Here is a 25,988-nt window from a genome sequence, read left to right on the forward strand (position 1 = left end):
TAGCTGCGCCTGAACCAGGAGTTCTGAGACGCTTGCCTAAGTGTGGGCTAAGGAGGCAGGCACTCCTGGATTCTCAGCCAGCCAGTTCCTAGCAGGGTGACTTTGAAGTAGGTTCTTAAACTCTCTGAGCTCCAGTTTCCTCATCTGTGAAACAGGAATAATACTTCCTGCATGCAGGCTTACTGTGATGATTAATGGAGCTAATGGATATACACATGCCCAGCATGACATTGGCATTAACAGGCAGTTTAAAAAACGAATAACTCATTTTATTTATTCTGTGCAGAGAAAAAAGACTGGTTGATGGTCATTATCTGAAAATAAAAGTGTGAGTGTGCTTATTCTTTGAATGTGTTTTCTTAACTGTCCTTGAATTTTTGGAGAGCTCTCAGAAATCAGACTGGATGGCTCATGTTTTCAAAGGGCTGAGTTTTCTTTATTTTTCAAAGCTACATATTTGTTCAAGAAACATAATTAGGAGTTTGGGGTTAACAGATACACACTGCTATATATAAAGCAGGTAACAAACAAGGACCTAGTATAGCACAGAAAACTATACTCAATATTTTGTAATAACCTATAAGGGAAAAGAATCTGAAGAATATATATATATATATATATACACACACATATGTATAACTGAATCTCTTTGCTGAACACCTGAAATTAACAGTGTAAATCAACTATACTTCAATTTAAAAAATTAAAAAAGAAACATCTCTAACATCTTTTCCAGAAAAAGGTCCATATCCACTTCTATACACTCTAGAACAGATTTCTGTTATATTCTAAAAATTTCTTCTTAGCACAGTGTTTGTGTACCTGTGTATACATACACACACATTGTATTCTCTTAACTACCACCATAAAAATTATGAAGCGCCTGCATGTGTAGAACTTTTGCCAAATATTTCTAAAAATGTACTTTGATTTTCAACATCCACAGAAACCCAGTGCAGTAGCAGGAGAAGCAGGTATTATTACCCTGGTTTCACAGATGAGATTTTGAAAGGTATGTGACTTGCCCTAGACCTCAAAGCCACTAAAGTAATGGAGCCACAATTCAAACCCAGGCCTTCAGCTTCCAAAGACAATATCACCTCTACCGCATCTCACGGCCTCCCCATAGGGCCATGCGGTGGACTGCTGGAGAGATGAATGTAAGAGAAAGCAGAAATGTAAGGCTTGAAAGCCTCTTTGGAATTTGGAGGCACTAAGCATTAGCAAACTACTGAAATGTCATGCTCAGAGTCTAACAAGAATTCAGTAGCGACGGGAGTATTAGAATGGCTTCAGAATTTATAGATATTCTCCTTAAAACAAAGGAAAATGCACAACACGTTCCCAGTCTCCACTTTCTCGAATGTGTTGTTCTTATGTCTCAAACACTAGATTCTTCTTCTCCTTCTGTATACACCAGATTTAAAACTTTAGTATATTTTCTCAGTACTTCCTGTGCACACTTTCTATTTTAAAAATCAATATTTATACCCCACATATTTAATTCTTATACTATTGACATTTAGAAAGGATGTGAGGAGGCTTCCCTGTATCTGGCATTTTGGCTAAGAATGAATAAATAAACAAACGGAGAAATTAGTCTGGATCTACTTCCACGTGTCATACTTATTTAATATGCAGACCTTGTTCAAACCTCTACAGCTGGCCAAGTTGAAATAACCATATTCTAAAACAGTTGGCATTATATTTAAGGTGCAAAAGAATGTTCATAATGGCTCCCCCACCAGAGAATTTATTGTATGGAAATACCACTCCTCACATTCCAACCCTGTGTGTACATATATGAACGCACACAAGCAATTACATGCATAAAAATTAAAATACCATTGCTTACACTAGTGAAAAGCAGAAAACATAAATTTTCAACAAAATCTGAATGGTTAAAGACATCATAGTAGATCAAACCTGATGGAATACGGAGCAACTGCTAAATGATTATTTTGAAGAATTTGTAGCAATATGCAGTTTTTGTGGGTTTTTTTCATAGAGAAAGAAAACTCAAAATCAAATCTACCCTCTGATTCTAACCATGAAAATATGATACTTCATGTGGACAAAGACTTAAAATGATCATAGAAAAGTTAAAGGGTCCCCACCCCTTTGGGAATCAATTAACAGTATTTGGGTAATTAAAAACAAAAATAAGAAACAGAACACCTTTTGGCAGGCACTAGGTAAAATCGAGAAGAAAAACTGTAGGTTGCTCTGTCCTAACTAAAACGGGTACTGCAGACATGGGGTGATCCCAAGGACCATGTAGTGTTGCACCTGAGCCCTGACTTTGTACCACATGGAGAAAGTCCAGAGCAATGAGTGGGAGACAGTCCAAGTCCCTCTGGGCCAAGGGCTATCCTTCATGTCATCTCAAAACTATACACACATGCTCTGCATTCCATGTATCTATTAGGGCATCAAAGTCCCAGACAGCATATCTTTAAATCATTGGATCCCAAAGGGAAACCAAAATTGCATGAGAAGGGAAAATACCACACTGTGGGAAAAATAACCATTTTTGTAAGTCTTTATTTTTTAGTTGCTCCTCCCATAGTAATGCACTGAAAGGCATAACAGTTTATATTGTACAAAGCATTGGAAGAAAGTACCTCAACTTGCCGATTATTTCAAAATGAGATTACAAACAAAAAGAAAACAAATCTGGTTCCTCGATAAAGGGCAAAATAACTGAATACAGTCTGTTATTTACGTCTCTCTTTTAACATAAGGTCTGGAACACTTCATTTTACAAATAGGATTAACATGAACATAACAACGCACAAGCTTGCAGACAACCAGCATAAAATATGGGGTACAGTTTTTAATCAGAAGAATCATGCTTTCATGAAAGAAATTATAATCGTTTATACAATTGAATCAATTTCAGTATTACAAAAACTAAGTTGCATCTATTCGTATTTAGCTCATTAAGAAAGAAAACAAAACAACAACAAAAAAAGGAATGTTAAGAAAAGCCAAACACCATTTGGCACTCCCATACACAGGTCGAGTCACCTTGGTCCTTGAAATTCAAAAAGGGGTGTGCCTCGGACATCAGAAAGTAGTGGCTGACTGGAACAGTGCTATTTAAATCAACAAACAATAGTTTGCCAACAAATAAATACATGATACACGCAACACACACAAAAAATTAAACATTAATAAACAGTGACATGATTGTCTAAAATTAAGATGTTATTACAAGGATTTGGCAAACCTTCTATTAGCGTAGTGGTACAGCGGTCCTGGTGATGAACAGGTCACTTCACTGACTTAACCTCTTTGAGCATTGAACATCCATAGTTTACAATATACACATACCCTTGTTCCCTCGTTTTAAACAATGTACTTAAAGAAGGCAAAAGTTAATGGGAAAAAAATACTCCCTGTTATCAGTTTCTATAATAATCAAGTGTGCATTTCATCCAACTACTTCTGTCTTCGAAGGGTTAAATTACATAAAACTTTAACAAAGCAAGAAAATTAAATCTGTAATTAAAAGCAACTGTTCCCAATCATGTGTCAGGTGATCTTGTACAAAAAAGAATTCAGTTTCTATGGAGTGTTCACTCGTATCAATGCTGCCATCTTAACTGCTCCTCTCACCCACCCACTCCCAGGGGCAAGGTGAACGGGAAGATGCCTTCGGACCAGCAAGTTTTTCATTTTTATTGAATCATTTTAAGTCGCATTGATCCTCCAGAAGTCAGCAGCTGCCTTTGCTGTGCAAAACAAAATATCGAGAATAAATAGTTTCTTTTTCTTTCTTTCTTTCTTTCTTTTTTTTTTTTTTTTAATCATTCAGTTTAAGGTCCCCAGACTTTACATGAGTGACCCTTCAGGTTTATAAGGCATTCTGCTCAGCAGTCTTTTAAAGAGTCCTATGTGAAAGAGCCATGCTACCGTTGGACTTGGTCCCATTCTGGTCGACCTTGGGAATGTCATACGTGGCTTATGGACTGGATAGCACTGGATTCTGCCGCAGCCCTGGCCATACTGTGCCACACGTTGGAAGAATTGTGGGATGAAGAATGGAGGGTCTCCTTGTCGGACAATGACAACATCATAGCATATGCCTGAGGTAAAAAGGAGAGACTCGGTAAATGGCATTTGAAAAACATCACTTTTCGTTCGAAGGATATCTTTGGCGAAATGTTACAAAGAGAAGGGACCCTGAGAAGGAGCATCCCTCATGGGTGTGTTTGGAAGAGTGCGGGACATTTTCTTGTGTTATAATGAATGACGTGGAGTTACTGCTGGCCTTCATTGGCTCGGGGCCACAAAAGTGACACAATCTGCAGAACAAAAAATCAACGACCCAACCTAGAATGACAACAGTGCCCCCATTAAGAAACAGGAGTCATCCGCTTCCCCGACCATATAACTATAATAACCATGCATCCACTGTTTATGCACATGTTCAACTCACCCACAATATTACTGAATGCTTACAACTGAAACTACAAATACAAATAAGAGACAGGCCTGCCTTGACAGTACTGTGGTCCAGAGGAAACAGTCCCACGGACTCCTGCACTGGATAATTGAGAGCACTGAAGGTGAAATGACTCGCCCAAAGTCACTCACCTAGAGGGGAGGAGGCATAAGTAAAACTTATTTCTGCCCAGCTTTGAATGCTTTGTCCACTTCCCCTCCACGCTTGAAGTATTCAATGCTGACACTCAAAGACCTTGAAAGTCGAGGTAAATCAAGTCGGTTCTACCAAAAAATGAAACAAAACACAAGACCCAACAAAGTTCTAACCCCTGTGCTCCAGTATCTGCCAGCAGAAGGTGCACAGGCGTGCTCTGTGAAGAAGTGCTCTTTCTTCCTTATTATCATGTCGAAGTCTAAAATAACTGTTCAGAGAATCTCCCCATTTGCTACCAAGTAAAATATTCAAATGAAATGTCTGGTCTTGACTTAGGAGTGAACTTTTCACTGTTGAATTGGTTGGTCTCTTCCACTGCTAAACTTGCTTGTCAAAATGCTGCTGAAGAGGAATCATTAAAGTCCTGCCAAAGACATTCCACCGTCGGTAAACAAAGACAAAATGCCTCCGTTGTTAAGCAGAATTTCATCTCTGGGAGTCGTGCTGAGACATGTGGCCGGTCTGTGGTTTCTTCCGTAATCGTGGCATTCAGTTAGAAAATCTGCTCTCGCAGACTGATTTTGATTTGCTGGGTCATTGCTCTCAATGTACACATTTGACTTTTATGTATGCTGTGTGCCTTCTGGACCTCTACAAAATCTCAGCAGACATGTTACAAATATTTCTTAAGCATCTACTCTATGCCAGGCACTGTGCTAGGTCCCAGGGAATCAAGGATAAATAACATAGAGTCTTTGTCCTTTGTAGGGTTTAAAGTGTGGGTGAAGTGAGCATTGAACTTTATTCCAATTACATACCCACATTTAGAGATGAAGATGAACACTATTCTGAAATGGTTTTAACAAAACTCATTCTTTTTTTTTTAAACTCATTCTGATATGCAGAAAAATAAAAGGGATTACAAGAGAAAATTTTGAAATCCTGAGGTTTTTTAAAATTTATTTTTGCCTGCGTTGGGTCTTCGTTGTTGCGCGTGGGCTTTCTCTAGTTGCGGCGAGCGGGGGCTACTCTTCCTTGCGGTGCACGGGCTTCTCATTGCGGTGGCTTCTCTTGTTGCAGAGCACGGGCTCTAGGTGCGTGGGCTTCAGTAGCTGTGGCTGGCGGGCTTATTTGCTCTGACGCATGTGGGATCTTCCCAGACCAGGGCTTGAACCCGTCTCCCCTACATTGGCAGGAGGATTCTTAACCAGTGCGCCACCAAGGAAGTTCCGAAATCCTGAGTTTTAATCCTGGCTTTTAACCTGCCTCTATTCAGCCAGCTGCGTGACCTTGGGCAAGTTGCTTAATCTTTCAAGGTTACTTGCCTCACGTGAGATGTGGATAATAATAATAAAAACTTAGCTCCAATGGTTGTGGAGGAACCACAAGCACTAACTTACATAAAGTGCTTAGCTTAGTGTCCCTGAGGTAATAGTACCTGTTATCATGAAACTAATTTTTGTAGGATAGGGTTTTTCAGGGAAAACTCCATACAGAAGGCAGCCACTGTTGTATCGGTCAACTATTTTGGATTCAATCACTATAAAAATCACAGAGTAAATATATGAGTTTTGAGTAAGGCATCTGAATCTATTCAGATTCTAGAAAATGATAAATATGGAATGTCTGCCTTTAGGTAATCAAAGGAAATAAACATTTTCATGCACAAGGATCAGTGCTGAGCACATAACTGACAGTTAATGACAACTGAATGAATGAATAAAGTCTCATGAAACAATGTCAGTTTGCAAAAAGGCATGACCATCTTCAGATTGATATATATATGACATTATCAAGTAACAATAAAAATATGAGCTAAAATTGCAAAATGCAGGTATTTCTTGTGAAGGTAATTGTTAGCCCAGCTGGGCCAGGACTTTATATATCAAAATGCTGGTACTGAAATACATCATTTCCATTATCTTTAAGTTCCCAAGACCCTTTGCTTTCTATCACTGTGACAGTTTCAGGAATGTTCAGGTATTGTGCCTTATAATGTCATAATTTGGAGTGAAATAATTAAAAGAAATTTTAGAAAAAGAAAGAAAAGCTGGCTCCCCCAGTTTCTCTGATCCACTAGCAAGGAAGAACGGGAAATCAAGAGTTAAAAAATATATTAGACACTTCTTACGGCTGTCTCCACGTGAAAATGAGATGTCTACTCTGGCTGGTTTACTTTTAATGTTAGAAAATGAAAAGTTCATTTTTATCCTCATTCACTGATAGAGCAGGAAGGGATATTAGACATCTTCTCCACTCACCCCATTTTACAATGAGGAAATGATACCCATAGTTGTGAAGCGATGTTCTCAAGCTCATGGAGCTAGGCAACTCCAGAGTTGAGGCTGGGTGCTTTCACTTGAATTCAGAAAGAACATTTATTTGGCCTATTACCATACATGATATCTTAAGACTTTTTATTGACTTTACTGATATTTTCAAATTTGTATTATCCCACTGGAATAACGTTTTCCCCACTTTAGTTGCGATATGACCACATTTGCTGTTAAGACCAGTGCAAAACATCTCATCCAAATAAGAAATTTCCAAATGTAGGAGTTAATATGGTCACATTGTTTGATATGTCAGGCCACCTCTAAAATGAACTCTGGATCAAACAATTAGACCAAAGTGACCAACAGATATAACAGCAGAAAGTTTCTTTTTTCTTTCTTTAAAATGGACCTGAATAAACAACCTGGTTGAGTGCAGATGTCAAGTAGAAAGGACTGACTTCTCTTTTTTGTGAAAAAAGAACTGAGGGACTATTCAATGGTATTTATAGATCCTTAAATGGATTTATTTTGGTTACCATAGTGCTGATAGATTGCTATAGACCTCAATGAACTTGGGTACCACTCATTCATTCATTCAATAAAAATCGATAGGGTTTATTTCCAGGTTTGCCATTAAGTTGCTACAGACTTTTGGCAATTCATTTCATCTCTGACCCTCTGTTTACTCCTAAATTCTATCATTAGATGACTTGTTTATTAATTATGTACAGTAAGAAACAAAAATAGAGGACAGAATTCACTTTCCAAAAATCTCAAAATGCAATTAGGTTGACAAAAATTATAGACACGAAGCATTAGAAAATAATCCTGAAGTAATATACAAATAGGTGCAAGCAAACATTATGGACCATCTATACAAAGGTAAGGTAATTGCAAAGGAAAGGGAAGATTATTGGAGGTCAGGGTTTGACACAGAAATTTCTGTGCAGAATCCAGTCACATTAATTGCTGTAGGGGTTGACTATTTTGGATTCGGTCATAGACAAAGATTTGAATGTTTTGAGTAAAGCATCTGAGCCTGCTCAGATTCTAGAACATTGCAAAGAGTATCTGCCTTTGGTGTCAAAGGCACAATGTCATCAGGATGCTATACTGCAGGAAAGTATGTACCTGTGATTTGGACTTTCTGTGTAACGGCTGTTTAAGTTCCTCTGGCACATGGGAAGCACTGAAAGAAGACACCTCAGCTTCAATATATTGATTATCTTCCATTTTCCTCATTTTGAGGCTATCTGTGAAGTGCCTTATATGATCTAGAGCAGAAAGTCCAGTTTTATATTCTTCCTCTTTATACCTAAAATGAACCAATGGGAAAGCACAGAGGGTTTTTTTTTCTTTTTCAGTTTGATATCCAACCAAATCACTTTTCATTTGAGTCTATACACTTGTCAAACATATTATATTTGCAGTAGAAAGTAGCCTGCATCAATTCTTGGGTTCTTTAAAAAGCTTACAAATATTCTATCTTAGAAATATATTTCTTTAAAGATTTTTCATGACTAAAGCAAGAGTATATTTGAGATAAAGAATTAAAGTCAATGACATGGGAAGTCAGCAATGCAGTGGAGACAGAATTCATATGTTTATAATTTCCATTTAAAATAAAGCCAGTTACGATTATACTCGTTTGACACCAATTATCCATACGAAAATATAATATTCCCATCAATTTAACTATTGAGCTAATTTTTTCCATTTAAATATCTATCATCTATATAGATTCCAAATATATCAAGTAAAGTGAAATTTATCTCAATAATATTTGAATAATAACACACCAGATAAATTGAATAAATTAGATAATGTTGAAATCTCTATTTTTCTTTGAGTAGAAATAGGTGGAGTCTAAATAAGTGATTGCGTACTTGTGTAGCTTTCATTTACCCTTCCTTCCTCAGGTTAATCAGAGTTCCACAAATACTGATGTATGTTTATGCTTGCGGATTATGTTGATGGCCACTTTGTTTCCATCTTTTAAAAATTAATCCACTGTGTATGCCTTGCTAATTCAAGTTTAGTTTTTATAATTTATTGCTCGCAAACTGCTTATCACCTGGAATCGTGCACTAATGGAAGAACAGAGCAGCAGTGATTGTAACCCTATGTGAATCTACTCTTGCTTCTCACCTCATTGGGGACGTCTTGCAACTCATCTCCAGGGCGCTGGTGTCTTCATAGTCATCCTCATGGTTTCCTTCATGTAAATTACTTGTCCCTGGTTCCTTTCCTGTTTTCCCAGTAATATCATTGTCTTCATCCTCCTCATCTAGCAACACCTCGTCTTCCACCTCTTCATCATCCAGTAAGTCTGAATTTTGACTGGTCACCAAAGCCTTTTCATCTTTAAAGTGACTGCCATTCATTCTTTCAAAAGCATAAAAAAGAAAGAGGTTCAATTACTGGTATCATTTTTAAACGTGCAGTTAGCTCTATTATCACGTCTTCCTAGCAACAATTTAATTTTCAACATTTCTAGGGCAAATTTTTTATTGCTTATGCTTTATGGCAACCATGGGAAAACAATGTAACCTCACAAATGAGAAAATGAAGGAAAAAAAATAATTGTGTGATTATTCAGATTATAAATAGAGCCTCTGGTCGAACTGGGAAAACAATCTCAGTCTCCTATTTCTTATCAGGCCTTTGCTTGATAAATGATATTGTTATATATGATATAAAAAGCACACAAAGGTTTTCTCTAAGTAAAGTTACCTAATTATCATATAAGTGTGCACTATTTAAAAGAATAGATTTCTGGAAAACTCATACCCCTGAGCAACATTGCCAAAGCTTCAATACACATGCTTCAAGTGAATCTAAGTGTTCAAAGAAAATGTTAAAGTAGCTGCCAAGGACTAACCAGTATTTGCTATTTCTAGGTGACATTGGTGGGTATATGGCACTTAAACACTCTACTGAGACTTGAAAGTGTTTGAGTGCTCATTTATTCATACTTTGTTCAAATTATCCTGGATGATCTGAATGTAAAAAAATTCCTTGTTTCCCAGGATAACACTGGGGTGGGAAATGATATAAAAATGTAACTGTACAAATATCTTTTGAAGCTTACTTAGCGAGTGTGTATAACATAATGATGCAAAAGAAGACTATTATATTGAAAAAGCCATCTGTAATACTTTAGTCTGTGGTGCCAAGGATTGCCATATGTGATTCGAAAGTTTAATTATAAAAAAAACCTTAATAACATAGAAGTCCCCGTTTAAAACTTTTGAGGGCATTTATGAAACTAGGATAAGCTTTTCAGGCTTTAAAGTAAACATTAAAATATGTGTAACTTGAATTTAAGTTTCATTGTAAGATTTTAAAGTTGAAACTGTTATAAAACAATTATAAATGTTTTGAATCTCTCCTCCTCACTTCCTCCTTTTAAAGATATCTGATCAGGGAAGTTAAGGCACTTGCCCAAGTACAGAAAGCCTGTTAGAAATTAAATCATCCTAGGCATCCAGGTGTCCTGATTCCTGGGCCATTCCGAATCTTTCAATTTTGTCTTCCTCCTTTACCCATTTACTAATTCAGAAAACTTGCTGAGACTGCTAAATTATTGTTACAGTCATGTACAATTTTCACATTTAATGTGACTATTTTTCAGATTATGGTAAATCAGGTATCAGCGATAGACCCCCATCACTTTCCCACATTAAAAAAAATGAGTATAATTTAATACTTAGATTTCTCAGGGCAAAAAAATACATAAATAAAACAATTGTGGATGTGACAGATGCACACAGTAAAAATTCATTTGACCAGAAAAAGTCATATCATCATTAAGTTTTTTTATACAATCCGTCTCTTAACCTCTTTTATCAAAGAATGATGAAAACATGTTTTGCACAGACATAAATTATTAGTTTCCAGTTACACTGCCAACTTGCTAGCTTGAATGGATTGAAATTGTTGTTTTAAAGAAATGAAAGAAAAAGTAAAAGAACAAAAGAGTGCATGGATGAAAACCAAAAGTAACAAAGCCAACGTGATTAAGAAAACCTATTTGTTAATTATGCTTTCAAATGTGGCAATTTACGGGGGTTAAATTATTCATCAAAAGTAGTCTGATAGGAGTTGAGGGGAGAAAAGTTGGATGACTCAGTCTTCTTACTTCTATGCTGTTTAGACATGTTGAAGCCAGATGTTGCTGCTTTATGGTTCACAAATCTCCGGCTAAGGGCTCGAAATCTGAATAGGAGTCTCAGAACACAAATGGTGCTTTTTGTTCACTATTTCTTATTTGTATCATGTAACTATCATTAACAAAATGTCAAAACTATCAAAAGATCATGACTGTCTTTCTTACTTGTCCTTAGTACTTTGTACTTCTGATATCTGCCTCACCTCTCTCTCTCTCTGTCTCTCTCTCTCTCTGTCTCACACACACACACACACACACACACACACACACACACACACACGGGCAAGCAGAGGGAAAGACATCCAACTGCACAAAGTTATAGTTTTATCAGACTTCTGAGAGGCTGGGAAGAGTCATGCAATAGCAGATATTCTCTCCTTGTTCCCTTAGAAACAATTTTATACAAGTTGAAGAACAGAGTGGTCATATATTTTTATGTTATCTTGGAAAATAATGTTTATTTGATACTGGCCTTAATGGAAAAAAGTACCTAAAACAATTAACTTTGACTTTTAATAGCATCAAAACTAGAGAACACTAACAATAACACTTGCATGATAAAACGTCATGGAACTTTCAGTAATTTCCTGTTACATTAAAATGTACATTGCAGCATCCTAATTTAATAGGCCATTGGCTAGTTTTATTCAGAACAACATAGTTCTCAATATCAGATATTTAATTGTAACTTATAGATCAGAAAAGTTAAACCCAGTAGTTTGGGTAAAATAATGTTTCATTTACATCACATAAAATGTAAAATACTAGATAAGTAATCACTAGCAGCAGCATTAAAAGTTTTTCTATATGAATTAAGCCATATGTGCTTGATGTTGATAATGACAAGAGGGAGCCAGTGCACCAGGTCATTAAAAACAAGGATGATTATACCCACTGAAACAAACATGCCAGAATTAAATGAGGATGCACCTGAGAGCATATAAAGAAGGGATAGAATCTTATTCAGAAGTCACAAACGGTTTCTAAAAAGATATTTGGATGACATTCAATAAGTATTTTATATGTAAATATCTACAGGTATGTATAAATATATACAGATACGTATACATACATATATATATATAGTCGTATAATATATATAGTCCTATACTCTCTGTATACATTATATATCATATGATCTATAATAGTAATCGCTGTTAGCCAGTGATTCAACTGAACCCCTGTGGTGGCTTTCCCTTCTAGTTGGAAAGTTTTGATAAAATATTCTAATTAGCTATCAAGAGAGGCAGAACAGAATGGTGGTAAAAGCCTGGGCTCTGGAACCACAGAGCCCAGTTGAATCCCATTTATTACTTATGTGACGTTGGGCAAGTTATTTAACCTTCGATGTCTCCATTCCTGCACTGATAAAATTATATAACAGTAGTCGCTATCTCATAGGGTTCTTAGGGTAATTAAGTTAACTAATAATATAAAGTGCTTAGAAGACCATTTGGTATTTAATCTGCACTAAATAAATACCAGCCATTGGTGGCAGGGGTAAAGTAGTGTCACACGAGTGAGCACTGCAAATGTGTTTGAAAACGTTCATTTGTGAAATCATCGACTTTAAAGAGGACAAAACAAGCTTTACCTCTCTTCTGTGGTCCTGGGAGACTGGCCGCTATGGTTGCTATTCCCGATGAAATTTCGAATTTCTGTGAAGTAAGCATCTTCCTTGTCATCGAGAATCGCACCTGTACTTTCCAGTTCAGAATGAGGCGACGATGTGGCCGTACCTGAGGGGAGAGAAAGCCTTTTGTGAAAAAGACTATTATTTATAGAGCAACTTATTTTTGAATCTCATACCTTCTTCATTTGATCAGTGTTGTTTCCTAAAACAGGCTTTTTTGAATATTAATAATAATAACTTTAGGAGGTCAAGGTCTTCCCAATTTTACCACAGTACCCATGCCAGTGAGTAATGGAGACTATCTTGAACCGTTGAAATAGTGAGATACAGTCACCGAAAGATGCCGTTTCTCCCACTAGCTTCCTCCTTTTCCCACTGTGACATGGGAACATTTTAATTTGTAGAATGAGAATACGGGGTGAGGCAAATTATAGAGAGGTCTTACATACATTCTGTAAAAGAAACTGTATGCCTGGTTGCAGTCAATATGTATTTATTGCCCCTGTGCTAAAGTATGTTATCAAATAAAGACTGAACGCATGCTGGAAATACTGCATTTTGATTTGGTGGATTAAGCCGTGGGTAGACTCAGAACACACCAGTCGAGAGACAGTTGTGGTATAGTATTAAGAGGACAATATTGAGTCTGTGGATTACAGAATGATTGTCAGCTTCCTTACCTATAAAAGTAGAATCAAAATACCTGTATCACAGATTATTCTAAAGTTTCCATAAATTTACAAATAATAAACACTTTATAACATGTGGTCAAACTTTATACTAACATTTGCTTCATGCTGTTTAGCGTGCCCACAAAATATCTACAGTTTAATAGTTCATCACAATAGTCTAGATGACAAAAACAAGAGGTTAGAACACCCCTCAGCTTAACGAAGTTATAACCTGGACCAAAAAACAAGTATTCAAATTTGACACATTATATCTTTAACTTATTTATTTTCTGAAATAATTTTGACTAGAAAAATTATAGTGGTATACTGTAAGAAAGTGTAGCCACTTTTGTGTATTGGATTAGACTTCTGCCTCTAAAATCCAATATTTTAAAACCATGATCATTAGATTTTTGGCTTTAAGGGAAACGAACAGTATATAGTTCATTCAAAACCATAAGCAATGTGCCTGTACAACAGAGGACGGATTAATAATAAAATAATTTCCTTCAGTAAAGATTACTACTTTGTATAAACCCAACTTTTCTCTGTTCTTAAAATCCTTTTCAGGAGCTGCATGCACAACCCCTCTCCTCACTTCTAAGTCATTTCCTTAATTCTCTAGAAACAAATTATGGCTACATAAGTTGGTTTCACACACATATGCCAGCTGCTAAACATTCGTTAATGGTTTATTATCTAAGTATTAGAAGCCAAAGGCAAGAAAACCTACCATGTCTTCTGCTAACTATGCGCTGGTACTTCTGTATTAAGGGAAGGCTAGTTTTTTGCCACTTTTAACTTAATTCTACATTGGAATTTGTGACCAAAACCACACACCACTATCATTTGCTACGGGCTACTCTGATCATGTTGACAGTCTTCTATCACTCATCTCTAAACAAGGTCCCCTGAAGAGGTCCTCTGAACTGTAGGCCTTCTGCAAAAGCAGCCACGGTTTCTAGGTTAATACTCAGAGCGTGGTATTCTGGGGCTCCACTGTGGTCATCCTGCCAGGCTGGGGGCAACATTCTGTGCCAATAGATGGAAAGATTGTTCTCCGTAATTTAGGAAATCTTGGTTCATCAGTCTCCGGTGAGTTCGGGTCATGGTTCTCTTTGCTTGAGATTGCCCACTGAGATGAATCCAGGAGAAAATAAAATCATCCAAATAAAGCTCTGAGTTGTATATTATTCAACGATCATATCATTCACTTCATTCAAAAATCTCAAGGGAAACGTGCTGCAAATTTGCACAACAGGATCTGATTCTCGTGTCAAAGTGGAACGAAAGAATGATCACAGCTGTCTTTTAAAATAAGAAAAATAAGCTACCGTCTCCTCCTCAAAACACAATTGATGACCTACCAGACATGTTCCCATTCTCATGCTTCTTTAGGTGTCTGTCTAAGTTGGTTTGTTGACCAAAACACCTATCACATAAGTGACACTTAAAGGGCTTCTCCTTATTGTGGATGTTGCGAACATGCCGCTGCAGGTTAGAAGATATGCTGAATGACCTGTCGCAGTACTTGCATCTGAAAAACAAACACAGAACAAATATTCGCAAGCAAATCAAAAGATATTCCTCAAGACAAGCAAACCAGATCTCCAAAATTATCACCCATAAAACAACACTGTAGAGAAGATTACTATCCACACAGCCAAAATTTCAATTCCAATAAATAGACTTTGATTGCATTAAAGGTTTTCATGACTTCATAAAAAACCATAATAAAATACTTCATAAAACACCATAATAAAATCACAAGTTTATGAAGGTAATCAGTTCTAATATTTCAAGTAAAGCTCACAAAATTAAAAATATTAAGAAATAGTAGTTTTGTTTTATCTTCTGCTTAGGACAATACAATTAAATCGTCTGTAAACAAACATGAAACAGATTCACATATTGTTCAAATAAAGTAAAAAGATCATTTTTTAATTCAAAACTTCTGAGCCTGATTAAATAATTTCTTAGTAAATTCACTTTCTCAATTGCTAATCCTGAAGGAGAAATTCTGTTATCCTCTCCAAAATAACAATAAAGTTTCCAAACTCTTAAAACTGGGACAATGTAATAGTTTAGTCTGATACCAAAGATACTGATTTTCATAATCTATAGTTATTAGGGGCCCCCAAAGCCTTTATTGTGTTAACGTTTAAACCGTCACAAAAGAAAGAGTACCACTAAATTCTCCTTTTCGGATAAAAACACAAGGTCTTTGCTAACCCCCTCTCTCTGGATTCCCCCCAGTTTTCCACTTTTATTTTTCCTAGAGTCTGTGGCAGTTCTGATCTAGGTCAGTTTTTTCAGGAAAGCACATATTATTGCCCGGCTAATTGTTTCTGCCTTCCATGATATTTAAGATAAAAAAATCATAAATTACTGAAGTTCTCCTTCAGTCACAAAATAAAAATGTAACCTCCCACCCTCTCCCCTTCCCACCAGCTCTTATGGTGAGGAAGAAGAGTGATAACTGACAAGATTTTCTCCTCTGGCGTTTTAAAGAGTGCATTGTCTGTTTATATGATTTTTTTGTACATGTGTTGCGTAAAAGGAAAAATCAACTTTCTCTAGATAACTTTCAAGTGAAAATTTCTAACTTAGCAGCCAAAAATTCCAAAACTCATTCTTCCGTGTGTGAAGGGCCCTTCTCCCACTTCTGAATGCAGACTCAGCAGTTCGAGGGACTCTACATCAGAAACTACCCCACTCCATTCAAAGTGTTTGGGCTTTATGGCTGTCTCTACATGATGCCAGATGTCTAGTTAGTTCAGTGGGGAGATAAATCTGTTAAACTAGTTACTTTGTCATAGTATCAGTAAACCAACTCAAGGGCTGATTTAATTTCCCTCCTAAAAAACCATTCTGGCATCAGGAGGTTCCTCAAATTTAAATTAATAATATTAATTTTAAAATGGGTAAAATCCCACATTGATAGTAGTTGTAATATTTAAGCCTCTGCTTTTGAAAAAATATATATATGGACTCTTGGCTTTCTTTGAACTTCCAAGGCCCACTGTAATGAGAACCATGTACAGTTAGCACAGTTGTGTTGTCCTAAGCAGAATAACCTAGGAAACACTGATAGAGAAAACTTACACTCCCATCAAACATTTTAGAAAATTTTTCACTCAAAATATTTTCTGCACAAATCATGAGGAAGAGAGATTTTGTCTTTGACATGCTTCCAACTGTCTGCTTATAGGCACAGAAGCTGTAAATCCAATAAATATCATCCACTCTAATATAATCAGTCAATAAGGAAGTTTTAACCAAAACCCATCTGTTACTTTGTATCTTTCTTCTGCTAATATCTTGGCCAAATGTCTGAGTGCTCCTAAATAATAATCATTCCATTCTATTCCAGTAAATTAGTTGGTGGTCAAGAAACAGCTCAAGTCAGAGCCTAAGTTTCAGAAATTCTAAAGAGGAGTACATAACACACTCATGAGCATATACGATTAAGCCTTCCTGGTTACTGGATGTAAACACAGGGGTTAAGGGAGCCTTTAAGATCATGGTATGAGATTAAAAACGCTGACTTGAGAGTTCCAGAACTGGGTTTTAATTTTGGGTCTATTAATACCAGACTTTACAGAAGGCAATTAGCATCTGTGGATCTAAATTTTTTTACTTGTAAAACAGAAGAGCTGGACAAATAACTGTTTCAGGTCTTCAGCTATGAAAAATTCTGGTTTGCGTTTTTAAAAATATACGTACAATAAGAGCACCATTTACAGGGTAGAATGAAACCACTGAATTCAGGTACAAAAAAAGAGTAAAATGAGCATGGTGTCATAGTTGCATACCAGACCCTTGGCCATAACAAAATGTAAGTGTGGAAATCTTTCCTCCACTTAAGCAGAATTCCTTGGATATGACATTTTCTCAAAAAAGGGAAATCATCTAACACTTCCCATTTTTATATCTCTCTGAGACCTACTATATCAAGCACATTCTATCACATATAAAGTCACTTATAAATATCACTTATGATTAGTGATTTACAAAACATGTAGGAAAGCAAAGAATTTAAGAAAATACTTTATTATTTTCTGAGTTTAAGTCCCTCCAGTTTTCTCCTAAAATTTCTCCTAAAATTTGAACAATCTTCAAATGAACATTGGTCTGCCGGTTTTCTTATCCTCGTATGTAAAAAGTCTTTGAAAGCTGATAATTTATTTATTTTAATGACAAAAGCATTCAGACAAAAATAATTTTACACATATGCAATGCATAAGAATTTCAAAGCAGAATAAAATTACGATATTACTTAAGATAAATAACATTCATTCTCTGAAGAAATATCCATGAGTACCTAATACTGTGTGCAAGGCATTACACATTCAGCAATGCAGGTGACATTTTAAAACTGGAATGGAGAATGGTGGTTAGTTTCATTTGTTAGTAAACAATAATATTAAAATTAAACACAGGTGCCATGTGTCATATGGCTGATTTTGACACTTAAGAGAATAAGCTAAGAAGCACTTGAGAAATTGTTGACAGAATTGCTCCCTTCCTATAATATATTCTATTTTATCTGTTCTACCCCTAGCTCCCTTTTCTTCCTCCTCTCCAGGTTTAAAATTTATTCTTTAAACCTCCTAATGGGACCTGTAGACATTGACTTAGCTGTACTGGGAAAACAAAGATATATCCGGGTTGTTAATTCCTAGCAGAGACTTGAGGCTTGGAAAAGGGAGGCTGCAAGATTATGATTATTGTCAATTAAAATGGCATGAATCACTGACGAGAGAGAGCACTTAATTATAAAAAGGGCTAACAGTTCTTAAACGCTTATTCTATACTAGACACTGCTCGAACTTTTAAACTGAGATATAAGAAGAAGATTCAAGAAATTAGAACTCTTCTAAATTTTAACGCCAGCCATTAGTTAATTCTTCTTTGACTCAAAATTGAACAGACATACATTCAGACATTCACAAAAATAGCCTCTTTTAAAATTCTGGCAATGAGCCTACTTTATTACAATATTTATCAAGATATTTAGTAAAAATCATTGTCAAACCTGTAAGGCTGCTCTCCTGTGTGGGTTCTCAAGTGCCGTGTTAGGTTCGCAGATCTTGGAAAAATCTTGCCACAGTATCTATTATGAAAAGATGTTTATAAGAGAAAGTCAGCACAATTGACTGTATTCCACTCAAGCTGCATAGAAGCCAGATGCTTATTCCTGAATTAATTAATCTTGCATGGAACTCACATGTCTTTGGTATTTAAAATTTGCAACAAAGCCATTCTACAAATATAAATAACTCTACAAATAAAGACTGCGTTATGAGATCCGGTTGAATTTGCTCATGCATAAGCAAGCAGTTTATGAAAACAGACTTGAGTTTTGATGACCCCCATGATCCTCTTTTATTAACTCTGTATCTTTACATTCACAAAACTGAACCAGACAAGGGGATAAAAAAATGACAAGAGCCTGTGATTCTGGGTTGATGTAAACAGATTTCAAATGTTTCAACTCATTTTACATGTTAGGCACAGTGACAACTCTCTGTACATTGAGTGGTATCAGATCAGACAAGATTCTAAGACCTCATCCATCAAGGTATGTTCCTATAAAAGCTTTTCTGGAAAGAAAGTGACACATTTTCCAAACAGCAGATAAATTGATATGCCTGAGTCAGATGCCACAAATTTCTGAAGACAATTCAGAAATTGTAAGTATGATTTATTAAAAAAGAAAACAGACACCAAAAAAGAGCTTTACTGTACTACTGATGAGTAACAAGAAACTTAATAAGGAGTTTTCTTCACTTATCGACCTTATTTGTCCTTCATTAATAGCCTTATTCTTCAATGCCATGACAATTAATAAATATATGCTTGAGGACAGTAGTATTATACCTTTGGATGAAAATAATTAACTGTGAAAGAAAATTCATAAATATCAAAGTGAAACAAGTAGATAGCATTGGGACCATTTCCAACCTCATTTATCACAACCAAATGGCCTGTGTTAAAATTTTCATTTAATAATAATTTTTTAAACCACTATTTTTATATCTCACTAAATAAAGAGTACTTTGAAGTGCTTGAGATCTATCATGGTTGCTATTAATCATCCAATCAAGAATAATTTCCAAAACAAACAGCAGGGCCTTTTGAAATCAGAGGGGAGATTTTTGGAAAGCAGGCCATGATTAACTTTGCAGTTACCTGCAGGTATAGCGTTCCTTTCCTTTCCGCAGGAGGTTCTCTGGCAGGGCGTTAGGAGGAGCTCTGAAGTTGAACATGGAGGGAACCGACTGTAGAAGTTCACTGGCCTCAGGTTTCAGGGCACTGAAGCTCTCCAGCTTCTCCGCCATGTTTTCAATAGCTGACATCTGAAAGGCAAAAGCACAAGATCCTGAAGGATGGGACAGACATCCTTCCTTCTGTAATCATCTCTAGCAAACCAAGAACTGATTAATAAGAGGGAAGCATCAAATCTGCTGAATGCAAGGGGCTGTAGAAAGAGAGTGTAGTGTCCCAATATTAAACAAATGAGAGAATTCATTGATCTTAAAGATAACAAAGGTAGAATCAAGCTTACAAAGTGCCAAGTGAACTTTTCCATAAGCCCTTAGTTAGACCATTTTGTAATAATTTGATATACAACTGAGCAATTAAATACATGAGAGAGAATAAAACCGTTAGATTTTTTATTAAATTAAGAGACAGCATTAGTATCACGCTATCAACAATCACCAGGCCCACCTGTGAATGACTGCAGGGAGGAAGAAATTAATACATCCCCTCCAGAGGCTGACTGGAACCAGGAAATATTTGACTTTACTCCCTCCCTTTTTAGTATAAAAGAAGCTTGAATCTAACTCTGGCAAGATGGTTCTTTGGGACACAAGTCCACCATCTTCTCAGTCTGTGAGATTTCCGAATAAACGTAAAAAAATAGTAAACTGGAAATTATAGGAAGAGATCCTGTATGCCTTGTCTAGGCAATAAAAGCCATAGGAAGTAGGGAGTCCCATGAAAAGAACTCACAGCATGAAAAACATGAGGTGTTCCAAAGTTATAGCTTTAGCCAAATGTATGTAATGCAGAGAGTAAAAATTAAATGTGTAAACAGTGCTTTATGTTAAATTAATAACTGGATATACTAGATTTTTAAGTGGGATTATGTGCAAAGAATTTTGGTGAAATATTCATTTGTCCTGGACAAAGATTAAGTTGAAATGACAGTTCATGATATATTATCATAACTTCACATAACCTGGCATGGGCGTTGTAAGTATGACCAAACTCTTAGAGCAGTATTCTTGAAGAAAAACTATCCTGCCTGGTTCTTCCCCTCAAATAGTCTAATTTATTTTGCTTATAATCTTCAAGTTTTTGTCTATCTTCACATATTCAACAGAGTCATAAATAGAGGGTGGCATTTACTTTCAAAGGCAGCTTGATCCTACTGTCTATAGTTAGACAACTCTCTCACCTTTCCTTCAACCCTCCCAAAATGCTGTTTCCCCCATGCTCACATTTTATTTGGATGCTGCTTACTACTGAATTTTTAAGAAGAAAAAGCAAACTCTCAGGCCATCTTGTAAAAGCAACTCACCCATTGTTTATTTGGTTCTCAGGGCACTATGCCACTGGAGAGCTCACAAAGCTGTTTAAAAGGTGTTTGCATTCTGTATGCACTCTGTAGGTTTCTCAAAAGGCTGGGGCGGTAAACCAGAAGACCCCATGCAAGGATTACAAATGTTAACAACTATACAATCAAGCAACTGATCAACCCAAGAAAAAGATTCTTTTGCTGATAAGATGGTAAGACAGAGTTGGAGGTCTAATTTATTATGAGTTCAGGTTAAAAATAAAAGGCAACACTTCATACACAAAAAGAAAATTAACAAAATTTATACTCCGCGGACACACAGCCAGACAGAATACCACTGACTTCTTAAACTGGAGCAAAATCTTAACCGAATGGCCTAAACATGATTCTCTTCTTACAAAGGGAATATTGTATGCTTGATTCTTCAAATGACTATTCATGTTGTAGTTAGCTTTCTTTCTTTTCCCTTTATCCTGGAGCCTGCCCTCTCATTTCATGCCCGGACTCCTAATGCTAGCTACAAATTGCAATGTACAGGGTACCACTGCCAATTTGCCAAATGTCTTTCATCAAACACGGTGCAAAAAAAATCTCAGAGGAAAGTCAAGATACATTTACTTGTCAGACGACAAATGTGAACGCACTGGGAGGCGGTAGGGGCTATAAGCTCAGGGGTTTGATTCATAATCACTCAGCTGCTAAAACATTCTCCACAGATGCAAGTGGACAGCACATTTGTCACTATGAAGGATTTTGACACATACTGATCACAGGGCAGAGATATAAAATGATCTGCTGCTCATAGAGGTTGGAGGAAACTCTGTCCCTGCTGAATATGGTCATTATCCCCCTCTAACCAGAGCATTAGCATTTTCATATTACTTTGGATTTTATTTATTAAAAATCAATCCAGAAATATTTTATGATACTATTTTATTTGCAGTTATTCCTTCTAATTGTTCCTTGCAGAAAATCATTTTGATAGTCCACCCTCCATGGAGTAAATTGTCTGAGTGAAAAATGACCTCTGGCCTTCAAGGTGATTAGCAGCAACAAGCAGGGGTAAGGGGCATGATCGCATATATTTATTGGGAAAAATAGTAAGTGCATGGGTGATGATTATAAATGTTTTATTTATGTACATTTAATATTTGAACAAAGTTTCATTATCTAGTGGTTTTAAATCATTTGAGTGTCCGCCCTGCCGATACACTCAGATTCCGGGGGCCATACATCTTGTAGAAACACTTTCCTTTTATATGGAAAATAGCTTACTCATGACTATCATTATTCTCGGCTTTCATCTCCAGCACATATAAACTACAAGTCCTTCAAGTTATTTAAGAGCAATTGGCTGTTGAGAAATATGTCTTGCTTTAGTAGCTGCTAATAGCTCCTTTTAAAGGAAGATCACTGTGATTACTTTACCTCCAACTGTTTCAATTCGGGAAAAGCATTAAGAAATAACAAAATATAGTATGGACTTGATGACTAAGTAACAACATTCTTAAAGATAATAAGAAAAAGAATAGGGGTTACCCAAGCGCCTCTCTTATAAGCCACCCCCACCTTTGGCTTGGGGTGTCAAATGAAAAGAGGATTAAGTCAGAGTGGGGAAGAAGGAGAGAAGAAAGATGGGAAGTGAGCTGAGGGTAGCTATTAACACCACATATGCAGACACACACCCCCTCTCCACTTTCTTTCCAGCGAGCAACCCCCGAAACAACATAAAAGCCATCACTGAATCCTCCCTCTCCTCTTCCAAAGATTTGCTCTCACAGCACTTGACATCAGCTGAAAAGCGTAAGTTTCTCCATTAGGACAGATAGAAGTGACTTACATTGACATATAGACACTATTATGTATAAAATAGATTAATAAGAACCTACTGTAAAGCACAGGGAACTCTACTCAATACTCTGTAATGACCTATATGGGAAAAGAATCTAAAAAAGAGGGGATATATGTATATGTATAACTGATTCACTTTGCTGTACACCTGAAACTAATAAAGCATTATAAATCAATTAGACTCCAATAAAAATTAATTTTTTAAAAAAGTGACTTAGACGTCTGCTAGTTGGGGTAGTTTAGCCATTCTGTGACCAACAATCAGCCCTGATCCATATCTTGGATTAAGGTGTTGGATTAAGATGAGTTTTCTCTAATGTATGGGTCCAAACTTCAATTTTCTCTAGCTATCTGGGCTGACTCATGTGATACTCCTCTTGGAATGCATGTTGTAGAAGTGGTGAGTTTTGACATTCATTTTAAAGTCTGACTTGGTATTTTAAAAATCAAGATGAATTGGGATAAATGAAACAGAATCTAGCTAGATGTACTTTTCAACTCTAAAGAAACCAATGAAGGGGGAACAATGTGTACTACAATGAAGAGGACATTTGCTGAGAATGGAGGAAAAATCACATCATATATTTTAAAAACGTATTGCCCTCTGTCCTATTAATGTCATAGGCTAATCTCCAATCAGTAAATGAGAGCTTTTTTCCTATGGAACAGTAATTTTTATTTACATATATTGTAGTTGTTGATGGTATCTGCAGCCAGATGTCTGGAAAAGGAAGTCATTTCACCCCCTTCCAGTCCCCAAGGGGCTATTAACTTTATACTGACGCAAACTAATATTTAGACACAATTCCCTAGCTCCTACCAAAAAATGTAGTTATCTCTCTCGTCAAATAAAGTTAGTATTTGTAAAAACATTTCAGCAGGCAAGATATCATCAACTGGGTCTGAAGCATTTAGCTTAACATTTTTTATCTGGCAGCCAATAATTGATGACATAAAGAAGTTTCTCATTAAAACTATTAAAGTGACAATCTGATTATACAAAATGATATGTCCAATGGCACCATGAATTATGTGACCTAATGTTTCACAAATTAGATTACACATGGCTTTATCATAAAACAACTAACTTTTCATAAATAACTTATGATGGGAAAGTTTGTAGATTTGGTAGTTTTCTATATTTATTCACTTGATAATCTAGAGAAATCTTAAAATCATGGCCATTTGGGGGAGAAATACATATTCATATTTTATGGTTATCTCATTCCATATATCACATTCTGCAGTCATGATTATAAAATTATAGGGTTTTTTAACCACTAAAAATTATAAACTTTAATATTTTACTACTTTCCACTAATATCTATATTTTATAGTACAAATATAAATTATTGCTTTGAAAAACCTATGATTCAAAGAATGGGAGTGTTTCCAAAGCACTGCAATGGCAGTTGCTATACCTTTGTACTATCAGGAAAGGGTGTCTAACTTAAAATCTGAACTGGCTTTGTAAGTTAGTAGAAGCACTGGCCATTTGTGTACGAGACAGCACCTTATGCTTGAAGCACCTAACAGCAAAGCTACTAGCAAGTAATACTCCACATTAGAAGTAATGAGGACGATGACGTATGATATTCTGGACAGACCTTTGCCAGGAGAGGCAGACAAGAAGCACTGGAAATATAAGCCAGGATAATGAAAGAACAACGCTGTCTACTGCACAACTTTGCCTAATAAGGAAGTTTCTGTCTCTCTACTCTTATACTTTTGAAATAAATGAACTTAATCCTTAAAAGTTGATAGGATGAGAAAAATCACAATCCATCACATATTCCACAGAAGAAATAAAATAGAAGAACTTCTGGTAAAGGAAAACTAACATCAGATAGAGGAAATAGGTAACTGTCAAAGTGCTCTAACTTAAAATAATTTATATATAATTATATGGTGACTAAAGGAAAATTTAACTACATTCCAAGATTCTACCCATACTTCAGAATCAGTATAATTTTGAGTGAAGAGGAGAATGAAGGAGTAAAAGCACATACACTTAGAGGAGATTTTGTAATATATGTTATTTACATATATTTCCATTGACTCAAGGTTTATTTGGTAGTGAAAACTAAATAAATAGTATTCTTTGTATCTTGAATAAAAAATAAAGTTTTCCCATACTGATGTCAACTTACAACTGACTGTATCTGGAAACGTTAATTGATGGTTGAGGGGGAGGGATAAATTGGGAGATTGGGATCGACATATACACACTACTATATATAAAATAGGTAACTAATAAGAACCTATTGTATAGCACAGGGAACTCTACTCAATACTCTGTAATGGCCTATATGGGAAAAGAATCTTTAAAAAGCATGGATATATATATATATATATATGTATAACTGATTCACTTTGCTGTACACTTGAAACTAACACAACATTGTAAATCAACTATACTCCAATAAAAATTTTTAAAACTTTAAAAAAAAAAAAGAAAGTTGAGGAAATGGACCCAATGCTAAAGGATACATTCACTAGTTAGAGAAAGATTTTTAAACATTTAGTCTTATGACTCCACATAGACAGAACCAAGTTTTGCCCCGGGTTATATGAATGTGAATTCCAATGTCATCTTGTGCCTACACATAAGTTCAGGTTTTATCCTTTTGAAGGCTTTATCATAAGCATCTTTAATATGCTGGTCAGGCACCCCCAAATAACGGTTGTTTCCACTTAGTGACCCATCTCGAAGTCCCTTTTAACAACACGCTCCCAAGTGCCCAGAAAGAGTTCTACCTCAAGGTATAATTACATGGAATGGGTCATATTTAGAGAATAAACTTCTTTCTGTACACAATTTATAGCACACTAAAATGCCCAATTATAACTGAAAGCATTTTGCAGCTTGACAAAGTTGGAAATCTATCTGCTAAGGCCATATCATTTTATGGAAAGGGCTCAGAATTCTTTATCTGTATAGCAGTTTATAAGTCGTTTTCCTTTTAATTCTACGTTATTTTAGTCAAAAATATAAGTAGGGGGCTTCCCTGGCGGCGCAGTGGTTGACAGTCCGCCTGCCGATGCAGGGGGACACGGGTTCGTGCCCCGGTCCGGGAAGATGCCACATGCCGTGGAGCGGCTGGGCCCGTGAGCCATGGCCGCTGAGCCTGCGCGTCCGGAGCCTGTGCTCCGCAACGGGAGAAGCCACAACAGTGAGAGGCCCGCGTACCG

General features: G+C 36.3%; 1 protein-coding gene across 10 annotated transcripts in view; it reads right to left on the minus strand.

Annotated features, from left to right (window-relative positions):
- Nucleotides 1-3,768: 3,768 nt before the first annotated feature.
- MECOM (MDS1 and EVI1 complex locus) overlaps nucleotides 3,769-25,988 on the minus strand; it is a 568,489-nt gene continuing 546,269 nt past the window's right edge. For 9 of the 10 annotated variants that reach the window (XM_007101585.4, XM_007101584.4, XM_007101578.4 and 6 more), the window contains 7 exons: nucleotides 19,553-19,719; nucleotides 18,396-18,473; nucleotides 14,725-14,894; nucleotides 12,648-12,792; nucleotides 9,031-9,267; nucleotides 8,014-8,197; nucleotides 3,769-4,091 (listed from right to left, as the gene is read on the minus strand). In XM_007101585.4, coding sequence (XP_007101647.2) covers nucleotides 3,957-4,091; nucleotides 8,014-8,197; nucleotides 9,031-9,267; nucleotides 12,648-12,792; nucleotides 14,725-14,894; nucleotides 18,396-18,473; nucleotides 19,553-19,719 — 1,116 coding nt within the window. In that variant the 3' untranslated portion in view covers nucleotides 3,769-3,956. The remainder of the gene's footprint in view (nucleotides 4,092-8,013; nucleotides 8,198-9,030; nucleotides 9,268-12,647; nucleotides 12,793-14,724; nucleotides 14,895-18,395; nucleotides 18,474-19,552; nucleotides 19,720-25,988) is intronic. The other variant, XM_007101582.4, reaches the window with a different exon arrangement.

This window comes from Physeter macrocephalus, chromosome 1 (assembly GCF_002837175.3).
Source record: "Physeter macrocephalus isolate SW-GA chromosome 1, ASM283717v5, whole genome shotgun sequence".
Classification (NCBI taxonomy): domain Eukaryota; kingdom Metazoa; phylum Chordata; class Mammalia; order Artiodactyla; family Physeteridae; genus Physeter; species Physeter macrocephalus.